At 37.9% G+C, this 22,643-nt stretch overlaps 1 protein-coding gene and 1 long non-coding RNA gene across 2 annotated transcripts in view; both read right to left on the reverse strand.

Moving 5' to 3' along the window:
* The window catches only part of LOC134801308 (uncharacterized), a 36,890-nt gene extending 14,631 nt beyond the window's left edge, over positions 1-22,259 (reverse strand). The window contains exons 1-6 of the mRNA XM_063773850.1: positions 21,885-22,259; positions 8,699-8,929; positions 5,352-5,519; positions 3,906-4,031; positions 2,498-2,626; positions 452-610 (exon numbers count right to left, since the gene is read on the reverse strand). Of these exons, the coding sequence (XP_063629920.1) occupies positions 452-610; positions 2,498-2,626; positions 3,906-4,031; positions 5,352-5,519; positions 8,699-8,929; positions 21,885-21,965 (894 nt within the window). The 5' untranslated portion in view covers positions 21,966-22,259. The remainder of the gene's footprint in view (positions 1-451; positions 611-2,497; positions 2,627-3,905; positions 4,032-5,351; positions 5,520-8,698; positions 8,930-21,884) is intronic.
* Positions 1-22,643, reverse strand: part of LOC134801309 (uncharacterized) — a 121,049-nt gene that overhangs the window by 14,631 nt on the left and 83,775 nt on the right. The window lies entirely within an intron of this gene.

Genomic DNA, 22,643 nt, shown 5'->3' on the forward strand with positions numbered 1-22,643 from the left:
GAGGCTCGGACGTGCGACTCCGAGAAACTAACAATTTGGCGGGATACCAGAGATTTACCTGTCGGCGGCAAATATTTGCGCTATATGGTTAACTTTTTACTGACACCCTTTAGACAAAATGGACAAGTTGAAAGGGCATATTGCATGTATACTCAAGAAAATCGGACGATAGCTCGAAGGGCCAGATAGTATAGGGGTAGTGGCATCAGAAAAAAGAGAAAACAGCAGACACCGATCCAAATCCTTCATATTTTTTCTTGAAACTGACGTACCCAGGGCTCACGGAAGGTCGTTTGAACCATCAAGACCACCATTCCTTCTTGCCTACTGTGAGGACTACTCTACCATCCGGCCCTCGATATTGTAGTTCTTAGGGTTCTGTCGCATTGCCATTTTGCAGTCAACATACTGTCAACTCTTACTAAAGTTACAGTGTTACAGTACTACGTACCCACGGCTCTCGAAAGATCTTCTGGTGGTCCTGATGAGCGAACTCCTTCTTGCCTACTGTGAGGACTATTCTGCCATCCGGCCCTCGATACTGGAGTTTCGAAGACTCGGTGGCGTTGCCATTCTGAAGTCTGCATGCTGTCAGCTCTTCTGTCACTTTCTGAAAACATGATATTTCAATTTTTACATAATCACGTCTGTTTAAGAGCAATTTACAAAGAAAAAACACGAAGTTCATGATTTATGGTACATTAGCACAGATATTGTAATATAGAGATTTGACAATCGAGTATGGTACAGTCAACGGTAAAAATATGGGTGTAGACAACTTACTCAAAAATATGTCCCATAGTTTTTAATTCACTGACATAAGAGTTATGGGACATATTTTTGAGATGATTTGTACACCCATATTTTTACCGTTGACTGTACAATCAACAAAGTCCCCCGCCGCGTCTGCCTGTTTGGGTGTTTGTATGTTTGTTCGCGATAAACTCAAAAACTACTGAACGGATTTCCATGCGGTTTTCACCTATCAATAGAGTGATTCTTGAGGAAGGTTTAAGTGTATAATTTGTTAACCCGTGCGAAGCCGGGGCGGGTCGCTAGTTGATACATAACGACAAGCGAAATTCTCATTAACACGAAACAAAATGCTATTCCCTTCCCTTCAAAGCTAAAAACCTCTACAACTCGAAATATTTAACCTCGTTATGACGAAGTAACGAATGATTCCCTTCACGGGAATTCAGTACAATTTTTACCTCTATGACTCGAAAATTCAAAATTGACCTCTATATTTCGAAAACATACACGTATAGAGATGGGTAGTGAGTAAATACTCACGGGTAAATACCGAGTAAATACTCAGTATTTACTCAATATACCCGTATTTACTCGTTTATACCCAAATTGGTGGGTATAAACTATTTAGAGTGCTGGAAGGGGCATATAAATTTGAAATATAGGTGTATTATGGAAGCCGCTACTGGATTAAGTACTCAAAATTGTAAGAAATGTATTTTTAAGAGAGGCACTCCATACATGTAACTAATTGTCACGAAAAAAAAATTCAGAAGCTACCAACGTGTTGCATATCATTAAATTGGTCTTTAAAAATAACTGGAATGTTTCTAAGAACATTTTTGGATAAATTGAATATTTTTGGAAAAAACCCGTTTCGAAAGGCCAAAATAATGTTTATCTCTCTATAACTTTAGAACCAAAGTTCAGAAAAAATATGAAAACATATCGGGAGATTAGCCCTATAATAGAGTACAAAAAAACAATATATTGAACATCATCGGTTGAGCCATTTTTGAGTTTTCTTTAAAAAACCCTTAATAAAAGGTCGTAAGTGCCGCGTAAACACGCACTTTTGCGCGACATGCAGTTATCTAGAACATCGATAGAATTGAAGTACCATATTTTTAAAGTAAATACCTTCTTATTTAAAACAAAATTGTTACCTATGCATTATCACAATTTGCCTCTCACTAATAATTACCTTTTTTTCCTAAATTAAGCGTCCTATATGCTTTTTATTTTATAGATATTGTTAATACACGTTAGCACTCTTCAATAAAAGATAATTTTGTTCTTAAATCTCACTTTTTGAATATTTTATAAGCAATCGTTTTTACCCACCTAAATGAGTAAATACGGGTATTTATCGGGTGCTTTGAGTAAATACCGAGTAAATACTCAGTATTTACTCACCCCTACCCATCTCTACACACGTATTGTTTCATCACCTGCATATCTCGAATTGATTAACTAACAAACCTCTGTAACTCGAAGAAAACAATAAGACCGGTACTAAATATACGTGTTTGTGTAATAAAATAACCTCTGTAGTACGAAGTTTTCGTTAGTTTTACCTCTAACTCGAAATTATTTTATACCAACCAAAACCTCTCTAAGACGAACCATAAGGCGAAACCTCGTTAACACGAACTTTTTGGCGTTTCCCTTGAGATTCGTGCTATCGAGGTTCCACTTAGGAACTTAATGACAATATTTCCACGCAAGTTAAGGTAGAAATTACCTTGACGACGCCACCGGTGTCGGTGCGAAAGTTGAAGTCTCCGAAGATGAAATATGGCGCCGCGTTGACGTCGGAATGGATGTGACCCAGCGTGTGGCGGAGCGCGCGTCGGCGACTGCGACAATATACCTGCAGTAATAAGTTGATATATGAAACCTGATTTTAACCTTTTGGACGCCAATGACCGATATATCCGCACCGTAGGTCCAACGCCAAAGACCGATTAATCCGTCGCAGACCACAGAGCAACACAGACCTACTTGCATATGCATACAGTTCAATTTCAGTTTTGAGACTTCGGTGACGTGGCGTCCGGGTGACAGCTTTTGTGTTTGACACGGCGTCGAAAAGGTTAAACATTAACCCCTTATTTATAAAACTTTACTGGGCTGATTTAGTTAAATCATGTTTAATCCCTTTCTTACAAATACATAAGTCAAAATGACAGATAAAGAGACGATTCATAGCTAATTCAGGCCAGGAACGCCATAGAGTTAGACCAAGAAAAGTCTACAGCGAAAAATATGCTATAATAATAGCACACGCAGTTCAAGTGTTATTTATATACGTCATAACTTTCATAGAATTTTGAGTGGGCTATCAAAATCTCTGCAGACTTTTCTTGGTCTAATTCTAGATATCTTACGATGTTTTAGTTTCGTTTAACCGAAAAGTGTCATTCTATGGAACATGCTAACTATATAAACAAAAGTCACTAGTCATCATTCAGAGACAATTTCAATATGGCGGTTTGTTTACATAGTTATATAGCAAGTTCCATAGAATGACACTTTAAATGAAACATTTATTGATGTAGCTTTTATATTCCGAGTGCGCTGTCTCTTTATCAGAGCAAAAAAGGATTAAGTATTGTTCCGCGCCTAGACTTTAATGAGAAATTCCGTCACCATTTGGATAAACTTTTTGGGTCGGACCCCTCATCCTTTAGGTACTTATATAAAGCAAGCAACACTTCGCTGGTTCAACATTACAAATTTCTATGTTACATTCTCAAGATAGTTGAAATTCGACTTAATGTCACTATGACAATGTTCAAATTTCAGTTCGATAGAAGTGAAACATAGAACCATGTAATATTGGGCCAGCGACTTCTTGAAGCCGGGTATGTCCTTAAACTGCGTCCAAGACAACTTAAGTACAGTGTGTGTGTGTGTGTGTGTGTGTGTGTGTGTGTGTGTGTGTGTGTGTGTGTGTGTGTGTGTGTGTGTGTGTGTGTATATGTATGTATGTATGTACAGTCACGCTCCGTGATTATGCCAACAAAAGGAAGTATTGAACAACCAATTTACCTAGGACCCTAAATGGCTCAACAATCGCGGAGCGTGATGGTACATTTATGTAGTCATGATTCTTGTAAAATAAGTACTATTTAGTAGCATCTACTTACCGAAGGAAAGGGCTGCAGAGCAAGCAGATTGGAAGCGTCGTGGAATAGATGTATGTTCACGAACTCTACCGCAGTGCCTCGAATCAGCCACCGTGTGCGAAGAAAGCCTTTACGGGACCACTTACACTGTGGACAAACGAGAACACTCCCATGAATAGTTCATCTTCCTCGCGTTATCCCGGCATTTTGCCACGGCTTATGGCCTGGGGTCCGCTTGGCAAGTGATCCCAAGAGTTGGCGTAGACACTAATAGTTTTTACGAAAGCGACTCCCATAAATAGTTATCTAATCATAAGGGCCTAAGCACTGTTAGTTTAGGTTAGGTTAGACACGCGCTTCCCAAACTTGGGATCGCTGGGATCCCGGCTTGAAGCGATGACTTTTTAAAATCATCATTTAAACCGGTCGGGTTATATTTTACTAGGCGCTTTTCGGCATCAGAACAACACCTTGAGGAAGCCGGACTACTGTTAAATAACTCTAATAAGGTTTAGTTTTCTGGATTCCTGGATTACTATGAAAAAAAAAACCTAGTGACTGCACCAATTATTGGTTTTAGGTTGACAACGCGTACTTTGGGGTCCTTTCGCAAGCAATATGAAGAAGGGAAGGGTGGACAAACCAATCTAGATCTAAGGCCACACCGTACCTCAGGAAAGAAATGCTGCGGGAACTTAGTCTTCTCCTTAGTGGTGACCTTCTCGATGTTGCCACTGTGAACCTCCTTGCCTGTAGCCTCCATGTAGGCTTTCTGCTCGAAGTCCCAGGTCTTCAGGTCTCTCGAAGAATTCATGTCATAGCACAAAGGAGACACCTCAAGGCTAGCTCATTCCATTATCGTCATGTTTTAGGGAGAAACGAGCATGATGCCCGCATATTTTTATCATACCAAGTATCCAGGAACTGGCACTCAAACTTGGAGTAGAGTTCTTTTGGAGTGTGACTTTGGGAAAGTTGACAGAGTAGGTACATCTTTCCAGTCGTATCCTCATTGCCGAGGGTCGTGATTACCAACGCTTACTACCACTTCCTTCCAGACACTCCTACCCTGCGCCATTTGCAGGCAGGTCTGGGCCTTGGGTCCTGCATATGCCTTTACTGTGTCTATCCACCGGGTAGGCGCTCTTCCTCTACTTCTCTTCCCTTCTACGTAGGTACATACCTCAGGAAAGAAATGCTGCGGGAACTTGGTCTTCTCCTTAGTAGTGACCTTCTCGATGTTGCCGCTGTGAACCTCCTTGCCTGTAGCCTCCACGTAGGCTTTCTGCTCGAAGTCCCAGATCCTCAGGTCGAGGAGTCACGAAGAACTCATCTCAAAGCTAGGTTATTCCACTTCCTGCATGTTATAGGGAGAAACGAGCGTGATGCCCGCATATTTTGATATGCCAAGTATCCAGGAAGGAACCGGATCCAGGATAGGTAGGTAGGTAGTAGGCAGGTACAAACCTCAGGAAAGAAATGCTGCGGGAACTTGGTCTTCTCCTTAGTAGTAACCTTCTCGATGTTGCCACTGTGCACCTCCTTGCCTGTAGCCTCCACGTAGGCTTTCTGCTCAAAGTCCCAGATTTTCAGGTCGGTGAGAGAAGAGTGCGCGAAGTACATGTTTCCGAGTGCCTGTTGACAATGAAACCAAAATTAAACCTGTTTCTTGTATGGAAGAGCCTTCAAACAGGAGCAAATTGTATAATTCCAGGGATGCTGTATAAAGCTTATACAGCGTGTTTTTGTTATGTCTAACCAGTACCCATACTCATGTAGATAAATACCTAAGCCATGCTGAACAACTTTTACGTTGGTTGATCCCTCATACATCGAACATAATAAGCCGGTCCCTAGAAATCATGGAATGTTTCGCCAAAATGGACGATACAGTAGATTTTTCTTTCGGGCATTAGCCGAATGGCCCATGGACCCGTCTAAAATGTATTTTAGAATTTTTTTATAACATTTAGGTATATGTTTGCGTCGTTACCAACAACATTGACTTGAAACAGATTTCGCTTCGGGTCAAACGAGGACCTGGAGGACCTGTAGGACCTATCAATAAAGTCAAGAAACGAAATATTAACATACTTTATTGTAGTATAATGTTTTTATGTTGTACTCAAAAGTTTGTAGAACAGTTCACAACACTCTAAAACTATGTTGTTGAGTGATATACTTAAGTCACACACATCAATTTAATTAGGTTCCATTATCCTTAATGGAACCGAGACCGAGGAGACACCTATATTTTTGTGTGAATATAACCCATACCTATGTTTCACGTGACAGTTATTTACCATAATAGTTTTGTTTATTTTCCCATAGCCTTTCAAACATATCTAAGCCATCGATTTTCCCACACGCCTGCACGCGATATCTATTATGGCATCCATTATTACTATTAACAGTTAATTATCTGCATCATGAATTATTATTGATGCACGTCATGAAGGTTTTGCGCTATTGACGTCATTAAGATGTATTAAAGTAATCACGTAGTTAAACAGGCCGTTAATACGCAATCAATTTATGAAAAAAATGTCTTGGAATTGACTGTATACCGAAGATAGACTCCGACTACGTTAAGTTTGCACCGACAATGCATACATAAATACATTACACATTACTTCATATCGATAATGGGGTACTATCGAGTGCACCGACATGTGGCCGAAGGGCGTCGTCGGCCGTCGTCATGTCGTGTTTCGGAGGTTACGGGACGAAGTGCCAAATTCGACACAAGATCAGTTTCTTTTTTTAATTCTCATTAGACTTGCTCGTAAAAGATCTTATTTCATGCACTTGTACAGTCACCTGCAATAATATGTTACACAACGAAGGCCGCAAAAATATCTGACACGATCTGATTTGTAGAGCCATAAGAGCGTTTCACATCCTTATAGGCCTTCGAAGAGTAACATATTATTGCAGGTGACTGTACTAAAAGACAAAGGCCTGTATTGTTCCCGAGGGAGTTATGAATTATAGCTAGAGAGATGTACCTTTTTTTTAAATCATGTCACTAATTCATACGAGCCAAGTAGGTATAAATGTTTTAGTTTAAAAAAAACCCGACGTTTATAATTGAATATTTATGTTCCTGTTTAAAAAAAATAATTTGAGTAAATTTTTAAAATATTTTTACACAATTTTCGATCGCGGCTTTAATGCCGGATACCCTTTCGGTGCCTTTGATGTCTAATCTGTTAAAGAATGACATTATATTGCAAACTCGGGTCTTTAATTCCCTCGTTTCCAATATCTCACTTACCCCCCTTGTTGCACAATGTACTATTGATTTTAGCCTTCTGCCGCCCACTGCGATGTACCCGACCTTTGTAACCCTTTCCAAGTTTCATGCTTAGTAGAGATTCCCTATAGCTACCACAAAAATGCCAATTCTGTTTGACTTGATTGATAAAAACAGAGTTTTAAGAGCGATTTATATAGGAGATTAAAAACCATGGCATCGAGTAACAAGAAAAAGTTCCGATTTATAAATCATCAACAGTTTAACAACCATTTTTAAGCTTGTTTGCAACGCAATGGACTTTATAATTATGAACATCTTAGTTTGACTACCGAACTATGGTTGCTGAGGTATATTTCGTATAAAAGGTGTTTATTTTTCCTCAACTAGAATAGGGAAGTCCTATTTCATAAAGACTAGGAAGGCGGCACCGGATCTTACATCTTTTCTTAAGAAGCAAAAACAGATTTCCACAAAACGGAAAAAACATCGGATGAGTAGCCGCTTTGGTATTTATTACAGCTAAGAGCAAAAACCGAGTCATTCAGTGCTCTCAAGTGTATGCATATAAAAAAAAACAATAAATTGGTCTTGTGGTTAAATTTACGTCAATGCAGTGATTATGCTATAAATATTTTATTCACCAACTGTAATACTCACTGATATTGGAATATAAACCGTGTAGCAGTGGAATAAGATCGATTTTCCGTTAAAGTACACGCATTTACAGGATTACTCAAATAGTTACTTCGATTCCACACTCAAAACAAACATAAACCAGTTTTACTGCTGGCTAAAATAACTTTCTACTATGTAATATGTATATGTACGAGTACTAATTTAACGAGCAATGAACACGGCTCAGTTTGTATGGAAATTTCCTTACTAAGTAACACATTTTCATCACTGGCACAAGCGACCAATTAACTCATTAGTATCATACCTAAGACCACATAAAACGGATCGTTAGTCATACATAAAACCAGGGTTAGGAACTTCGGGTCCTTACGCGAGAAGCTTGGAGGAATTTAAAGGTCCATATTAGGTTAGGAGATCGTCGATACTTGAAGACAGAGACTTTTCAACAGCTTCCCGGTCCTTACATGGTCGATAAAGAATATTCGTCTCAACGGCTCTTTTGGCGGAATATCTGTCATTTAAAACACATTTAAGAAAATCGTATGGACTCACCGTAAATTTCTCCGGGGAACTAAAATCCTCATCGAGGAATATCCTGATCTTGTCATACAGCCGCAACTCCGGACAGTCGCACAGCCTCTGCACGAAGTCCTTGACGTACTTACTGCATGGACTTCCCATAGGCCTTGCCACTGACCTCCTGCAGGTGAAGGGCTATGAACTTAGGGTCCTTGCCCGAGAAGCTTGGAGGGATTTGGAGGTCCATATTAGGTTAGGAGATCGTCGATACTTGAAGACACAGACTTTTCAACAGCTTTCCAGTCCTTACATGGTCGATATAGAATTTTACTGTCTCAACGGCTCCGTTGGCGGGATATCTGTCATTTAAAACACATTTAACAACATCGTATGGACTTACCGTAAATTTCTCCGGGGAACTAAAATCCTCATCGAGGAATATCCTGATCTTGTCATACAGCCGCAACTCCGGACAATCGCACAGCCTCTGCACGAAGTCCTTCACGTACTGCATGGACTTCTCGTAGGCCTTGCCACCGACTTCCTGGAGGTGGAGGGCTATGAACTTCGGGTCCATGCGGGACACGGCTTGGAGGAATTCGGAGGTCCATATTGGGAGCATCACGGATGGCTGTTGACAAAAAATGTTGAATTTATTAACACATTAACTGCCAAGAACACGTATGTGTTCATTTTGTACTGGAAACGGGGCGCCCGGCACCAAAACTGTTACACCTCTAATTTTGGTCTCTTTTAACAAAAAATGTGAAAATGATGGATAGGAACAAATTATTGAGCAGTTTGTTAGATTTGACAGACGTATATGAGCAACGTACATACAATCCGAGGGTAAAAAGAAAATAAAGCAGCATACTTCACCTGTTTAACTCGGGTAACGATTTTTTCTGACTTTACGTTTCTTCTACAATTAAGAATCAAGACAAAATAAAATCAGAAATACCATAAATCAGCCTAAAGTGTCTATCTAGAGTTCTTGACTTAACAGATTTCATATTATCCCTAAGAATTTGCTAATGTATAAAGAAACTCATTTATAAATATGAAGGATTTTTTTCTTACAAATTGGCTCATTCCAGCAAAACCAGCATTAACAATAATAAGGAAAAATAACAGAGTAAATTACCGTGTACCTATCAATAAAATGCACGTATGAGAAGTTTTTAAATAGAGTCATTTCAAAAGTAAAATTTGTTAAAAAATAAACAGAGCTTATTCACTAGACATTTCAAAAGATCATATATGTACATTGATACAGCATGTCATCGAACACAGCCAGCGGAGGTGACCTAATTAATTTCGAGAGCTATAAACTGTTATATGTAGTTATCATACTCTTTCAGAGACGTGCAACTGTAGGAGTTGAAAAAGAACAGGTTAAGAGTTAAAGACCACCACTTTCAACTTGCTACGACACTGACATACATTTTCTTTCGCTTACTCTATAGGTACTCTTGACTTGACCTGGCTTTGAGAGGATTTATCCGAATCGAGTAGGGACCATGGTGTGTAAATACTCGTTCAGTATGTATCATTGTTTCCGTCAAGCCAGCTTGGAATACGGAGCGCGCATCGCACGAATACAAATCAACTAAAAGCCTACATGCTGTTCACATCGCTTACCGAACCGAGCGACTCAAACTAAACAGCGAGCCTAGCCAATATGACAATCATTGAGAGAAAACGTCAATCGAAACTTAAAATGGAAAATTGGGAATAGTCACGTGTCATTTCGTAGCATCTGTCATCCCGATACATTTTTTTTCGTGTGGCGTTTGTGGGTAGGAGTGTCATCTTGGCTAGGCTCTCGGTGGTCTTTATAGAGTGTGTGCGGAAAGAGTCCCTTACATTCCACGACTCTCTTCTTTCCGCACAGACTCTAGCAAGGTAATTTTGCCTGTATTACCTAAAAATACTGTCTTAACTAAATGGGTCGATCAACTATTTCTTGTTGTTATTCTGTCCCATCAGCCAGGAGACAATAGTAGCATAGTTTCTTAGAAGAGCTGATGTACCATGTTCTACAAACGTGCTTAGTAGATGTCCCATTATGGAAAGGCCTTGTAACTACCAAAAAAATCAAGTTTGATTAATTTAAATACGAAATAACTAGTATTTTAAGAGTGACCCAGGAGACCATAACCATGGCAACTAGTGACAAGAAAAAGTGGTTAACACATTTATTACATTAAATAATACAATTTTAAACGTATTTAAAAACAATTGTACGGTAGAAGGAAGAGAAATCTAATCTTCAAGGATGGGTATTCCACAGCCGTCTTCAGATCCAAATCTTTCTATCCTTCTTCTCGTTCCTCTAATTCTTAGAGAGAACGCTCTGATGATTGATATTTGTATTTTGACTTTGATCCAGTTGATTATTTGTGAGTATGGTTTTGGACCATTTTTCACGGAGCTTAAGGGATGTTCTTTTTATGAAGGATTCATATTCCGTTCCGACAGTGCCATCACAGGAGACCACAAGGGGAGTGAATGAGGCTCTGAGATCTTCTGCAGCTAGGTCGTATTTCCGATGTTTTTCGCGAGCGTGTTATTTGGGCAATCGTGGGCCATGTGAGTAGATCATACGAGGCGGCGTCGGCATTTACAATGCGAACGTCGAAGAACGCCTTTCTCGCTGGCTCCCATACGCTTTCCAGTAGTAAGTCGCTTATTAGCCCTGGTTGATGTAAGGTTGCGGCTCGCATTATTGGCTCAGTAGTAGCCGAACCCCATGCTGGTTCAGCCCAATTTTTGATATCGTCTCTGGATATCAACAAGAAAAAGTTGATTCACTTAAATAATTGAAAGAACCGCAACGCAATTGTACACCAAAAGAGCCTCAAAGCCTTTGTGTCAGAGTGAAGACCTGTGTCCAGCAGTAAGACACATTGTATACAAGCAATAATTGTGTTATTGTGAGTTCGGTTTACACGAGGCGATCTGCGTCCAAGCGATTAAGTACTCCCCGTATTAAACATAGTGACGTCACGTAGGGACGCAACAAAGGCACGTCAGTCCCACAGGTACACACAGGTTCCACACGCTTTGTTGAGAGGGTTCTGGGCAAAACAAAAGACGTGTCTACACGAAATTTACACACTTGAAGGTTAATAAGTATAAATCTGGCTGTCCTCTGAAAGCCCATCGAAGTTCGCGATCTGAAACAATCTTTGTAGAATTTTAAGACTGGCGAGCGTGTCATATATTTTTCGCTTAAGGTCTTAGTGGGATGGTGCAAGTGGCCCTGTCTGTGACCTAGGTCGCTTGGAACCCTGCTGGGGCGAGTAATACAAAGTCCTAACAGCATTCTGAATGTGATTGCTGACAAGTTTGATTGCCCAGTTCTTATTAGGGAAAATAAAAAGAGTGGCAGTGTTTTAGATTAATAAAAAAATCTAGTTTTAATTAATCTTATTTCGAATTTGTACACTAACAGTACTAACCCCTATGGAGTCACGTGCTTCAAAATAAATAATTTTATTTAGTTATTTATAGTCACAGTACAAATTTATTGCTAGTAGTTAGTAGGTAAATAGATGAGCTGCCACCTAGGCTTAAGCTCGTCACAGACGGAGCAATAATATATCGCCTGATACCGACAGATATACCTATTTCACACACGCCAACGATACCAAAATATTAAAATATATATCGCTCCTTGTCTAGCACCTACATTGTAAGAGAGACGAAATATACCGAGCGATATATCGCAAGGCATCTTTAAGGCATCTGCAGATGCCTTATGCGATCGATAAGATATCGTAAGATACCAAAATATATAATATAGCCTCGTGTATGGACTCTGCCAAATAGTACGTAAAAGATACCGTATCTTACGGTATCTGCCGATATATTATCGCTCCGTCTGTGATGGGCTTTATTGTGAATTGATTTTTATTCCAATTACCCGTTATCACTAACACCATGTTATTGCTGGATAACCGATAACGTCAGTTTAGCTTTATCGCCGCTGGTGGCTAATATTAGTGTTAAAATAATAATATCTGGGAGACCGAGCTTTGCTCGAAAAACATATAAAAAGTCAAAAATGCCTCAGCCACTTATATCTGAGAAAACTAGGTAGGCGCGTTTTCTCAGATATAAGTGGCTGAGGCATTTTTGACTTTTTATATGTTTCCTAACCTAGCCTAACCTAGATACATCGATATATTGCCCCCGGAAACCCCTATATAGCAAATTTCATCGAAATCGTTAGAGCCGTTTCCGAGATCCCAGAAATATGTATATATTATACCTTTAAACGAGCAATCCTTGTATATATATCATCACTACACGTTATAATATATGTGTTTGTATGTTTGTTTGCGATAAGCTCGAAAACTACTAAACGGATTTTCATGCGGTTTTCACCTATCAGTGATTAATGATTATTGAGGAAGGTTTAGGGGTAGGTATAATTTGTTAAGCCCATAGATATAGGAAGTAAGTACCTTCTATGATCTGAGGCTAACCCGTACGAAGCCGGGGCGGAATTGCTGGTTTAAAGGTACAGATAATAGTTTCTGACGTGACTATAGAATTTGTACATACAGTCAATATGTACAAATTCTATGTATATAATCATAAATTAAATATGTATAGAAATTTTCATCTCATTTCTATGGATTATGGTGAAAAAATTATACATGTTTATAACAAGTCGATTTACGTCATTAGCCAAGGAGCGGAATTCGCTCCCTTCGTCAGTATTCCTTTATAATACATATTAATTGAGGTATATGTATTAATCATAATACATGTAAGGAAGATAGCAAGTAACCTTAAACTTATAATACCGATTAATAAGCCTGCATACAGGTATTATGTGTTTAATACACTTAACGCACCCAACAAGGCTCCAAAACTATCTAAACGGGCATCTATAAAATAAAAATAAAACCTAATCGATTCTGTACTTGTATGGGGAAAATTATCATGATACAAATTATAGGGAAACAGTCCGCCAAGCAAAACTAGTCTTTAACTCAAGGAAATAAAGTTCCTACCTAAGAATCATGTATTTTATAATTTTACCTTCAGCCTATTTATTCTTGTTTTGCCTGAACACAGTCAGCAGCAGAAGTTGATAAGCGGGCGAGGTGTTCAAAATTATCTTGACGCTACTGTTAAGAGAATAAGAGCGTGTCAAGGTAATTTTGAACACCTCGCCCGCTTAGCAACTTCTGCTGCTGACTGTACATGAGATTTGCATTGATTTTTATCTATGCTAATACGAGGACATGGACATGCATTATTATTTCTATTCTCTTTAATAGGTTTCATTTGCGACTCCTTTGAGGCATTTAGAGAAAATATCTACCAATAATGGGAATCTATCCATCTCATCTTGGTGTTGAAAAACAACTATTACATACCTACTTTAAGTAAATGTCGAGGACGTGTGTTGTCGATGATGCGATTTTTGACGCCAATCGGCATCCGCAGCATCGCGAAGAAATAAAATATGACGCCCATCGGGGTCACGGGCATCCAAGTGCCAAGAAAAGAGTTTGAGCAATTTTCAAAATGAACACATTCAAGATATGAAGAATTGATGATATTCGTGGCCCGCCAACAAGAAATGCTAAGAAAATAGACATACTGAGATAATTGCTTTGATGCAGATCAGCGTAACCGGTTCTGAATTGATTAAGTAAAACATGTTAACGAATACCAATGCACTATAAAGGCTTTGCCTAGTGTAGAGCACTGTAGAGTGGAGACCACTTGAACTAAGCTTTTAAGGTACATACTTTCTAGAGTCAGACACGTAGTAGGGTGTTTCATTTTTCCGAATTTTCGATTTTCATCTGACTTTGCTCGAATTCTTGTTCTAACTGATAAAAAAATATTATACGTTAAAAAAAATTAAAATCGGTCATCATTTAGAGGTTGCACAACATCAACAAAGATTTTTCAAATAACCAACGACTCTACATCGGAGGGTAGAAAATGGTTTAAGCGGCTACCATCAAAGCGGAGAGTAGTGTGATACTGAAACTTCTACATATAAATAAATTTTTTAATACAGTTGCTCACAAAGTGCTACTTTACGTAGCTGTTTAGCGTGCGGAAAGTTGGTTATGTCGAACTAGTGCTTTTTACTTTTCCAATTTTTTTAAATTTATACTTGTTCCAATTCACGACTACTTATTGATGAGTGTTAATATTAGTTTCCTTTAAACGTCGTAATCAGCATAAAAACCTACTGTTAATGTAAGAATATGAAAAATATACATATTTCATATTTTAATACTTACCTCTTCATCATTATAACACGTTTATTTTTTAATATTGAATATTGAAAATTCCGTTCTTAATAAGGTGTCTGAATGGAACGGAATAGCTGCCAAACGCCCATAGATATAATATACTTAAAGACGACGTCTAAGCGAGCTGTCACTGTTACCACTTTTGTTTAGTGTACGATTAACAATGTTTTACTTATTTTTTCGCAACTGTATTAAAAAACGTCGTTCGATACACGTGCGGAAATGTCATTCTTCACTCGTCCCGAGTCTTCCCACTCGCCTGCGGCTCGTGGCAAGATATCTCGGTACTCGTGAAGTAATGACATACCTTCCGCACTAGCATCGAAATGTACTATTAAAATTAGTAGTAAACTTGGATTTTAGTTACTCGATAAATGTTCTAATTAAGATTTTTCAGTTTTTCCACCTGTTTCCAAAGGAAAAGTGCTTTTATCGTGTTTTAGACGCAAAATTCAGTTTTCTCATTCGATTTTAGTATCAGTTCATTATATTTTGTCATTTTAGAACATAGTTCATTTTCACGCAATGTATGGGGTTCTCACTCTACCTTTTCAACTTGTGCAACCTCTAAACGTTATTCGATTCTTTTGAAAATTGAAATAGATAGTTTTTAGTGTGGGGAGACTCCATTGGTGAGCAAAGTCAGGAAAAATATTACAACTTTTTTTTCTCCATACAAAAGTGAATCACCCTAAGTAGCTCGCATCATGCTTTTACTAAATTTGACGCCAAAAGGCAACATCAGTATCGCAGTAGGAACGCACAGTACGGTGAGCGTTATAACTTTACTTTTACTGAGCATAAAACTTTACGAGCCTGCTTTAGTTAAATTATGTTTTATCCCTTTCTTACAAATACGTAAGTCAAAATGACAGTTAATGATAAATAAACGATTCATAGAAAATTCATTAAATTATGTTTTATCCCTTTCTTACAAATACAAACGATTCATAGCAAATTCAGGCCAGTAACGCGTTTATGAATAACGTCATCACTCGTCACAAAAGCAACAATTTTATTCGCGAAATGTATTTTCCTTTTTGAAATAAGAACTGCCCGCCCTTACTTTTCCCAAGGGACGCTGTCTTGGTTGCTAGTCAATTTACTAATATATACTTTACTAAAGTACTTTAGGGTGTTCTGGGATTTCAATGCTTTTTATGATGAACTACGTGGCTGGTACAGTCACCTGCAATAATATGTTACACATCGAAGGCCGCAAAAATATCTGACACGATCTTATTTGTAGAGTCATAAAAGTGTGTCACATATTTTTGCGGCCTTCGAAGAGTAACATATTATTGCAGGTGACTGTACTTTGACGTTACATAGAAGGTAAGAAGTAGTGATTTTCTTAATACATAGTATATTATAAACAATACATTAGTTATAGTCTGTTCGAGGTACGGAAAACGGTGAAAAATATAGATAATACTCAATGACCTTTTATTTATGTAGACGTGTGACGTTCATAGTTGACAAAACTAAAATTTGGTCCAACGATTTTGACAACTTGACATGTTGCCGTCACCCATGCGACTAACTAAATATAGGTTCCGGAACCTATATTTGATGGCTCACGATCGTGCGCCTGGTACCATATCTACCTCTTTTTACTTACATCCATGATAATACTCCTAAAAATACGTGTGATACCTCATTAAATTCGTAATGATGTCTAGAAAAATGTATTCGAAGCGTGTATTAGCACACAAAAAATTACAAAAGTTATTAACAAAAAAAGGGAGAAAAAAGTAGATTTGTCTTATTTCCCAAATATCTCAAAAAGTATTAATATTTAAGGAACCAAAATTAATATTATAAAAGAGGAGGATATTTCCAATCAAACATTCCATACTTGCAGAACTGTATTTCCATTATTTATACTTCTTTTTCAACGCTGAACACAGCCCTCCGCGCCTCATTTTCGGGAAACGCGCGCGGCGTGAAAAAGCGATTACGTAACATTAAATATAATTTTAAAGGTATTAAATATTAATTGAAAATTTTTAAAAGAATATGGTGTATTTAAATGTCAACAAATGTAATACTTGTAGAAATTTATCTAAAAGTTATTTTTTCATTAAGTTAGGCAATTGTTAATGAACAAAATTTTCTCAAAATTCCTTCTTCATTGAAAACGAAAAAAAAAATTATAAATAACTATTGTAAAATTTTGTCGCTTTCTAGAGCCTTTCTCATATAAATGCTTAATAAGATCACGCTATAAAAGTTCTGAAAAAAATAATAGTTTGGTTATAATATTGTTTCATATTTTACAATTTTACTTTGATTTTTCGTTCTACGTCAATTTTCTATGTTATTCTAAAACTTATTTTAAGCAAACTATTAACTTTATTAAAACTTTTATAATGAGATCTTATTAAGCATGTATATGAGAAGGGCTCTAGAAAGCGACAAAATTTTACAATAGTTATTTATACATTTTATTTTCGTTTTCAATAAGAAAGGAATTTCGAGAAAATTTTGTTTATTAACAATTGCATAACTCATTGAAAAAATAACTTTAAGATAAATTTATACAAGTAGTACATTTGTTGACATGTTTTAAATACACCATATTTTTTTTAAATTTTTCTATCAGTATTTAATGTCTTTAAAATCATATTTAATGTTACGTAATGGTTTTTTCACGCCGCGCGCGTTTCTCGAAGATGAGGCGCGGTGGGCTGTGTTCAGCATTGAATAAAAAGTATAAATAATGGAGATACAGTTCTGCAAGTAAAGAATGTTTGATTGGAAATATCCCCCTTTTTTATAATATTAATTTTGGTTTCATAAATATCCAAAAGTAGGGAAATCAAGAGTAGACCCTTCCAGCTATCGCCCCATTAGCCTTTTACAATCCCTAGGTAAGCTATATGAGCGGCTTATACTTACCCGCCTCCAACAACACCTAAATGATCACGATGTAATTATCCCAGAACAATTCGGATTCAGGACCGATCACTCCTGTACAAATCAAATTCACCGACTCGTCGAACACGATGTTTTGGTGGACGGCCTGGGGCCGTTCTATCCCAACTGGTGCCATATTCTTTGACATAAGCGAGGCTTTTGATAAGGTATGGCACCAGGGCCTAATTTTCAAACTACACAAAATAGGCTTAAATAACCGACTTATAAAAATAATCGAAAACTTTCTATCAAACCGTAAATTCAAATACAAAATTGAAGCAACTAAATCAGACCCCCACCCAATCCTTGCAGGCGTCCCCCAGGGCTCCTGTCTCTCTCCAACCTTATTTGCAATTTATATTAATGACATTCCTAAAACACCTCAAAATCAGTATGCACTTTTCGCCGACGATACCGCTATATACGCAACCTCACCCCGCCCCGACAGGATTTTTCACCTGCTACAGGAGGCATCAACCGCCCTAGGGCACTGGTGCCGATTGTGGCGGGTGGAAATCAATCCTGACAAAAGTGTTGCCATACTATTCTCCAGATCCTCCATCCTTAAAAAAATAATGTCCACTGCACCTAACATCACCCTATGTGGGCAAGCCATCCCGTGGAAAAACGAAGTAAAATACCTCGGCATCACCCTAGATACCAGACTAAATTTTCATAAACATTTAAAAATAGCAAAACACCGCGCTTCATACTACTTAGGTCGCCTGCACTCATTAATGTCAAAAAATAGCAGAATGAAAATTTAAAACAAATTACACATTTATAAAACAGCCATAAGAACAGTTTTTTCTTACTCATCAGTTGCATTCGCCCAAACCTCTAAATATGAAATCAAAAACTTCAAATACTTCAAAACAAATTCCTAAGGAGAATGATAGGCGCTCCGTGGTATATAAGAAATATCGATATTCACAAGGACCTAAAAATAACAACCGTGGCCCAACATTTCAAAACGTTGAGCCGCCGTTACTTTGAAAAGGCTGAGACTCATAAAAACGACCTGATAAGACATGCCTCGGTGTACGCCTCTGAGATTCCTCCCAGGAAGCGCGTACGTAGGCCGAGGCATGTCTTATTAGACCCAGACGACGACACTACCATAGCTCAGGCCCGCGATCTAGATACAATAAAAGCATTAAAATCCCAAACTAATAACACTATTGTAATTAGAAACTATAAATACCGTAAAAAATCTAATACCTATTTTAATGCTCGACCACACTGGGAAAACCACAGACGTAATCATAATTAAAAATAATAAACCAAATTTTAACAAAGGTCAACATCACACAGGGCCCTCCGCCCTAGGGCCCTCTTAAAATTGTTAAAAAAATAATAAATTCATCAAAACACGTTAAGTTTATATAAAGTCACTAGTTTTGCTAGGAAAAAATTGTATACTGCTCTCCTCTATTCTAAACTCTATGAACCTTCTCTTCTAATACTATCTCTTCCTCACTCCTTTCTCTCTTGGCAGCGCCGCGGCCCTTCAGGCCGCGTCACTGACCTCACTCACACCATAGGCTGTAACTGGCCCCAGGAGCGACCATACAGTAGAATATCATAGTTAAAAAAAATTAGTCCTACTTCCACCCAATCCAGACTAGCGGACGCCCTTAGTGTACCTACTATTAAATTTAATAATCCGTGGCGCCCCATCACGTGCATGTAGGATGTCACTAATTAAATTAGTGAGTCAACACTGGCAAAAATTGGCAATTAAGGCCAATCAATAAACGGGCAAATCCAATTTGTTAGTGGGTGCTTCACTGGTGTCTGGCATGTCAGCACGGATTAGATTATACTCTGTATCTTTAGGTATTTAAATAAAAGTAAACAAATAATTTGTAAATTTTCGGGTAGTTACAACATTTATTGGTTAACCAACCAAATACGAAACCGCCTGGATCTGTCACTGAACGACCTGACTTAAGGCCCCATTTACACGAGAGCTTTTTCAACACGCGTTAAAAAAGAGCTTGAATCCGTCTACACGCTAAATTCGATTTAACGACCAACGCTTAAAGTCGAAAATCCAACAACGCTTGATAAAAAGCGCCACCGCCATCGTGTGAACATGTATCCATTTGTGTCATTCAAACGCTTTTTTAACGCGCGTTGTAAAAGCGCTCGTGAGAATGTGGCCTTAATCTACATTATGTGATCATGTAATGTTTTCATCTACCCTCAACAAAACCTACCCTCAAATGGCTCCTTAAGCCAGTTGAGGGTAGATTTTGTTTACTTTTAATATTTAAATACCTAAAGATACAGACTATAGTAGTACCATACATTAAGACTTATGTCCCGCTTCTAATAAATCCTATGCTTATTAAAAAACCGGGCAAGTGCGAGTCGGACTCGCGCACGAAGGGTTCCGTACCATAATAAAAAAAAACGGAAAAAAATGCAATAAAAAAAAACGGTCACCCATCCAAGTACTGACCACGCCCGACGTTGCTTAACTTTGGTCAAAAATCACGTTTGTTGTATGGGAGCCCCATTTAAATCTTTATTTTATTCTGTTTTTAGTATTTGTTGTTATAGCGGCAACAGAAATACATCATCTGTGAAAATTTCAACTGTCTAGCTATCACGGTTCGTGAGATACAGCCTGGTGACAGACGGACGGACGGACGGACGGACAGCGAAGTCTTAGTAATAGGGTCCCGTTTTACCTTTTGGGTACGGAACCCTAAAAAGATTTTTTTTGTCAAAAAATTCTTTCTTGATACAAGCATTTAGTGTGACTGTACTTTTCTTTCAACAGGCAACTAAAACAGATTGCATTGAATTACCACAGACTTCCTATGGCCGCCTCCTGTGTCCATCATCAGGTAAGCTTTATGGTACCATATAATATAGCATTGTATGTGAACCTAATTCACACATGTAGGTATGTGATGGCAAGTGTCAGGTCAATCATGATAACAAGTGAGCAGGGACTGAAAACCGGTATATTTTTCATACAAATTAACCGGTCCCAACAACAACCCCGTCCGGACAACGCTGTCCTCGAAATTTAGGAGATAAATTTAATTCTTAAGTTCTGTCGTGGTGAATAATAACAAATTAACCAGTATTCAATTTCGGTATATCGGTTGTTTATGTTTTTGCATTTCAATTAGCTAATCTGATAACCACATTGTCCTTACCTGTCTTCACTCATAACGCGTTTTTGACCCTTGTCCTCTCAACCGACCGGAAATGTATATAAAAAGAAACGGAAACGTCTCATACCTGATCATGAAGTGCAACCGCGCTAACTAGCAAACTCAATATAAAAAAACAACGGGTTGCACTCCGGGAGTGCAGCAGAAGTGAAAACTCAATGACATTGTAACAGTTTTTCGATCAAGTCACGTGTCTGTCTTATGAATTTTCAATCTGTTGAATCTGTTGGTCACATGACCTGTCGCAAGTTTAACATTTTTTCCCCATCACAAACAGTGCACAGCGCCACTAAAGAAGTTTTCACTTCAAAAATAGTTTATTCGGTAAATATTCAACATTTCAAACCTAACTATTCTGCCGAATATGAACATTCAATAATATGCCGAATACCGAATATTACCAAATATTCAGCCCATTACTAATGTAAAACAAACAAAATCAACATACATGTAAAGCAGATTGCCCATGTTATAATAAGAGTTTTGTATATTCTCTGGAATTTCCCTCTACTTGACAAGAAACACCACATTGCAGGGTAGCATGCACTGGCCCAAGACAGACCGGCTTGGAGAGCGCTGGTGAAAAGTGTCCACTTTTGTCATGTCTCTCAGCCATGAGGATATGACAAGGAAGAAGAGAGAAGACAAGAAACATTGGCGCACAGAGCATGTTCTTAAGTGGGTGCAATGAACTCCAAAAAACATCAACTCTGATTCTTAAGGTTGTCTTAAAATAGATATAAAATTATTTTTATAAATAGTTGAAGTTTGCTGCGCATGCATAAATCTCTTGATAGGATAAATTATACTCAATACAAATATTATGTTATATTTTTAAATATTTTTATTTTATTAATCAAGAAGACAGTCTTTCACTCTGAATGAAATGCTAAATAACTTCTAATAAGTTTCTAAAAAGGGGCCTTTCTTATAAGAATATTAGCAAAAATTAAGGTGAAACTTCATTGAAAATAAATCTATAATGCTTTCTTTAATTATTCTTGAATACAAATCACTCGTCAGGACGTCACATTAAAACGATTGTTTTAATCAGAGTCCATTTGCGAAATGGGAATACCAATCCCACGGCTATTTGGGCCATTTAATCTAATTAATCATAGCAGGTAGGTAGGCGTTTAAAGCTTAGGTCAATAAATCAATTAAAATGTGAAACACTCACGTCCTCGAAGATAGATCCCACGTTCGCGGTCACCAGCAACAGTGGCACTTTATCCGATCCCATCTTTTTAAACTTTAACATGATCCCGAAAGAGAATTTGGGCGAATACGATTTCCCTCAAACGAAGTAGGTAAAACGCCCTTTTCACTTTCAAACGGCGTTATTTCGATGCCACAGTGTTTTGGCGCGCACACGCCCTAACTCCGTACACAACTGATAACATTTTAATGATTACATTTGTTATTTTCAGTCGTAAACATCGTTTTTCTTCACAATATTGCAAAATCGCCTAGCCTATACTGACATTTGTAAACGAATGAATGGAACGAAATGAATGTCATTTTTTACACCCCATTTCCGCACGAACGTAACACTGTATAGTACGGTCAAATGTTATTGATCATTACATTATTGACAACAAAACCGTTAAAAATATTGTGTAAAAATCCAATAACGGGTGTTTATATTGTATAACTATCCTACATAGTTTTTAGTAATTCAGGTCAGTAAGAAACAGGTAAAATAAATATTTCTTCTAAGGAAAGAACACTACGAAGAGTGAAACGGAACGCAGCAGAAACCATTTCGATTTGTCAGGATTTTAACCAATGACGTCAATTCTTCTTTTACGTCACCGCCCAGTTTTCAGGGACGTACTTGCTTATTTTTGTCGTTAACGTGATTATTATAAAAAGATGTTAAACTGGGAAGACAATAAATAGGTTCGTGACGTTGGTAAATTATTTATTCTGTATTTTC

The sequence above is a fragment of the Cydia splendana genome, chromosome 21 (assembly GCF_910591565.1).
Source record: "Cydia splendana chromosome 21, ilCydSple1.2, whole genome shotgun sequence".
Classification (NCBI taxonomy): Eukaryota; Metazoa; Arthropoda; class Insecta; order Lepidoptera; family Tortricidae; genus Cydia; species Cydia splendana.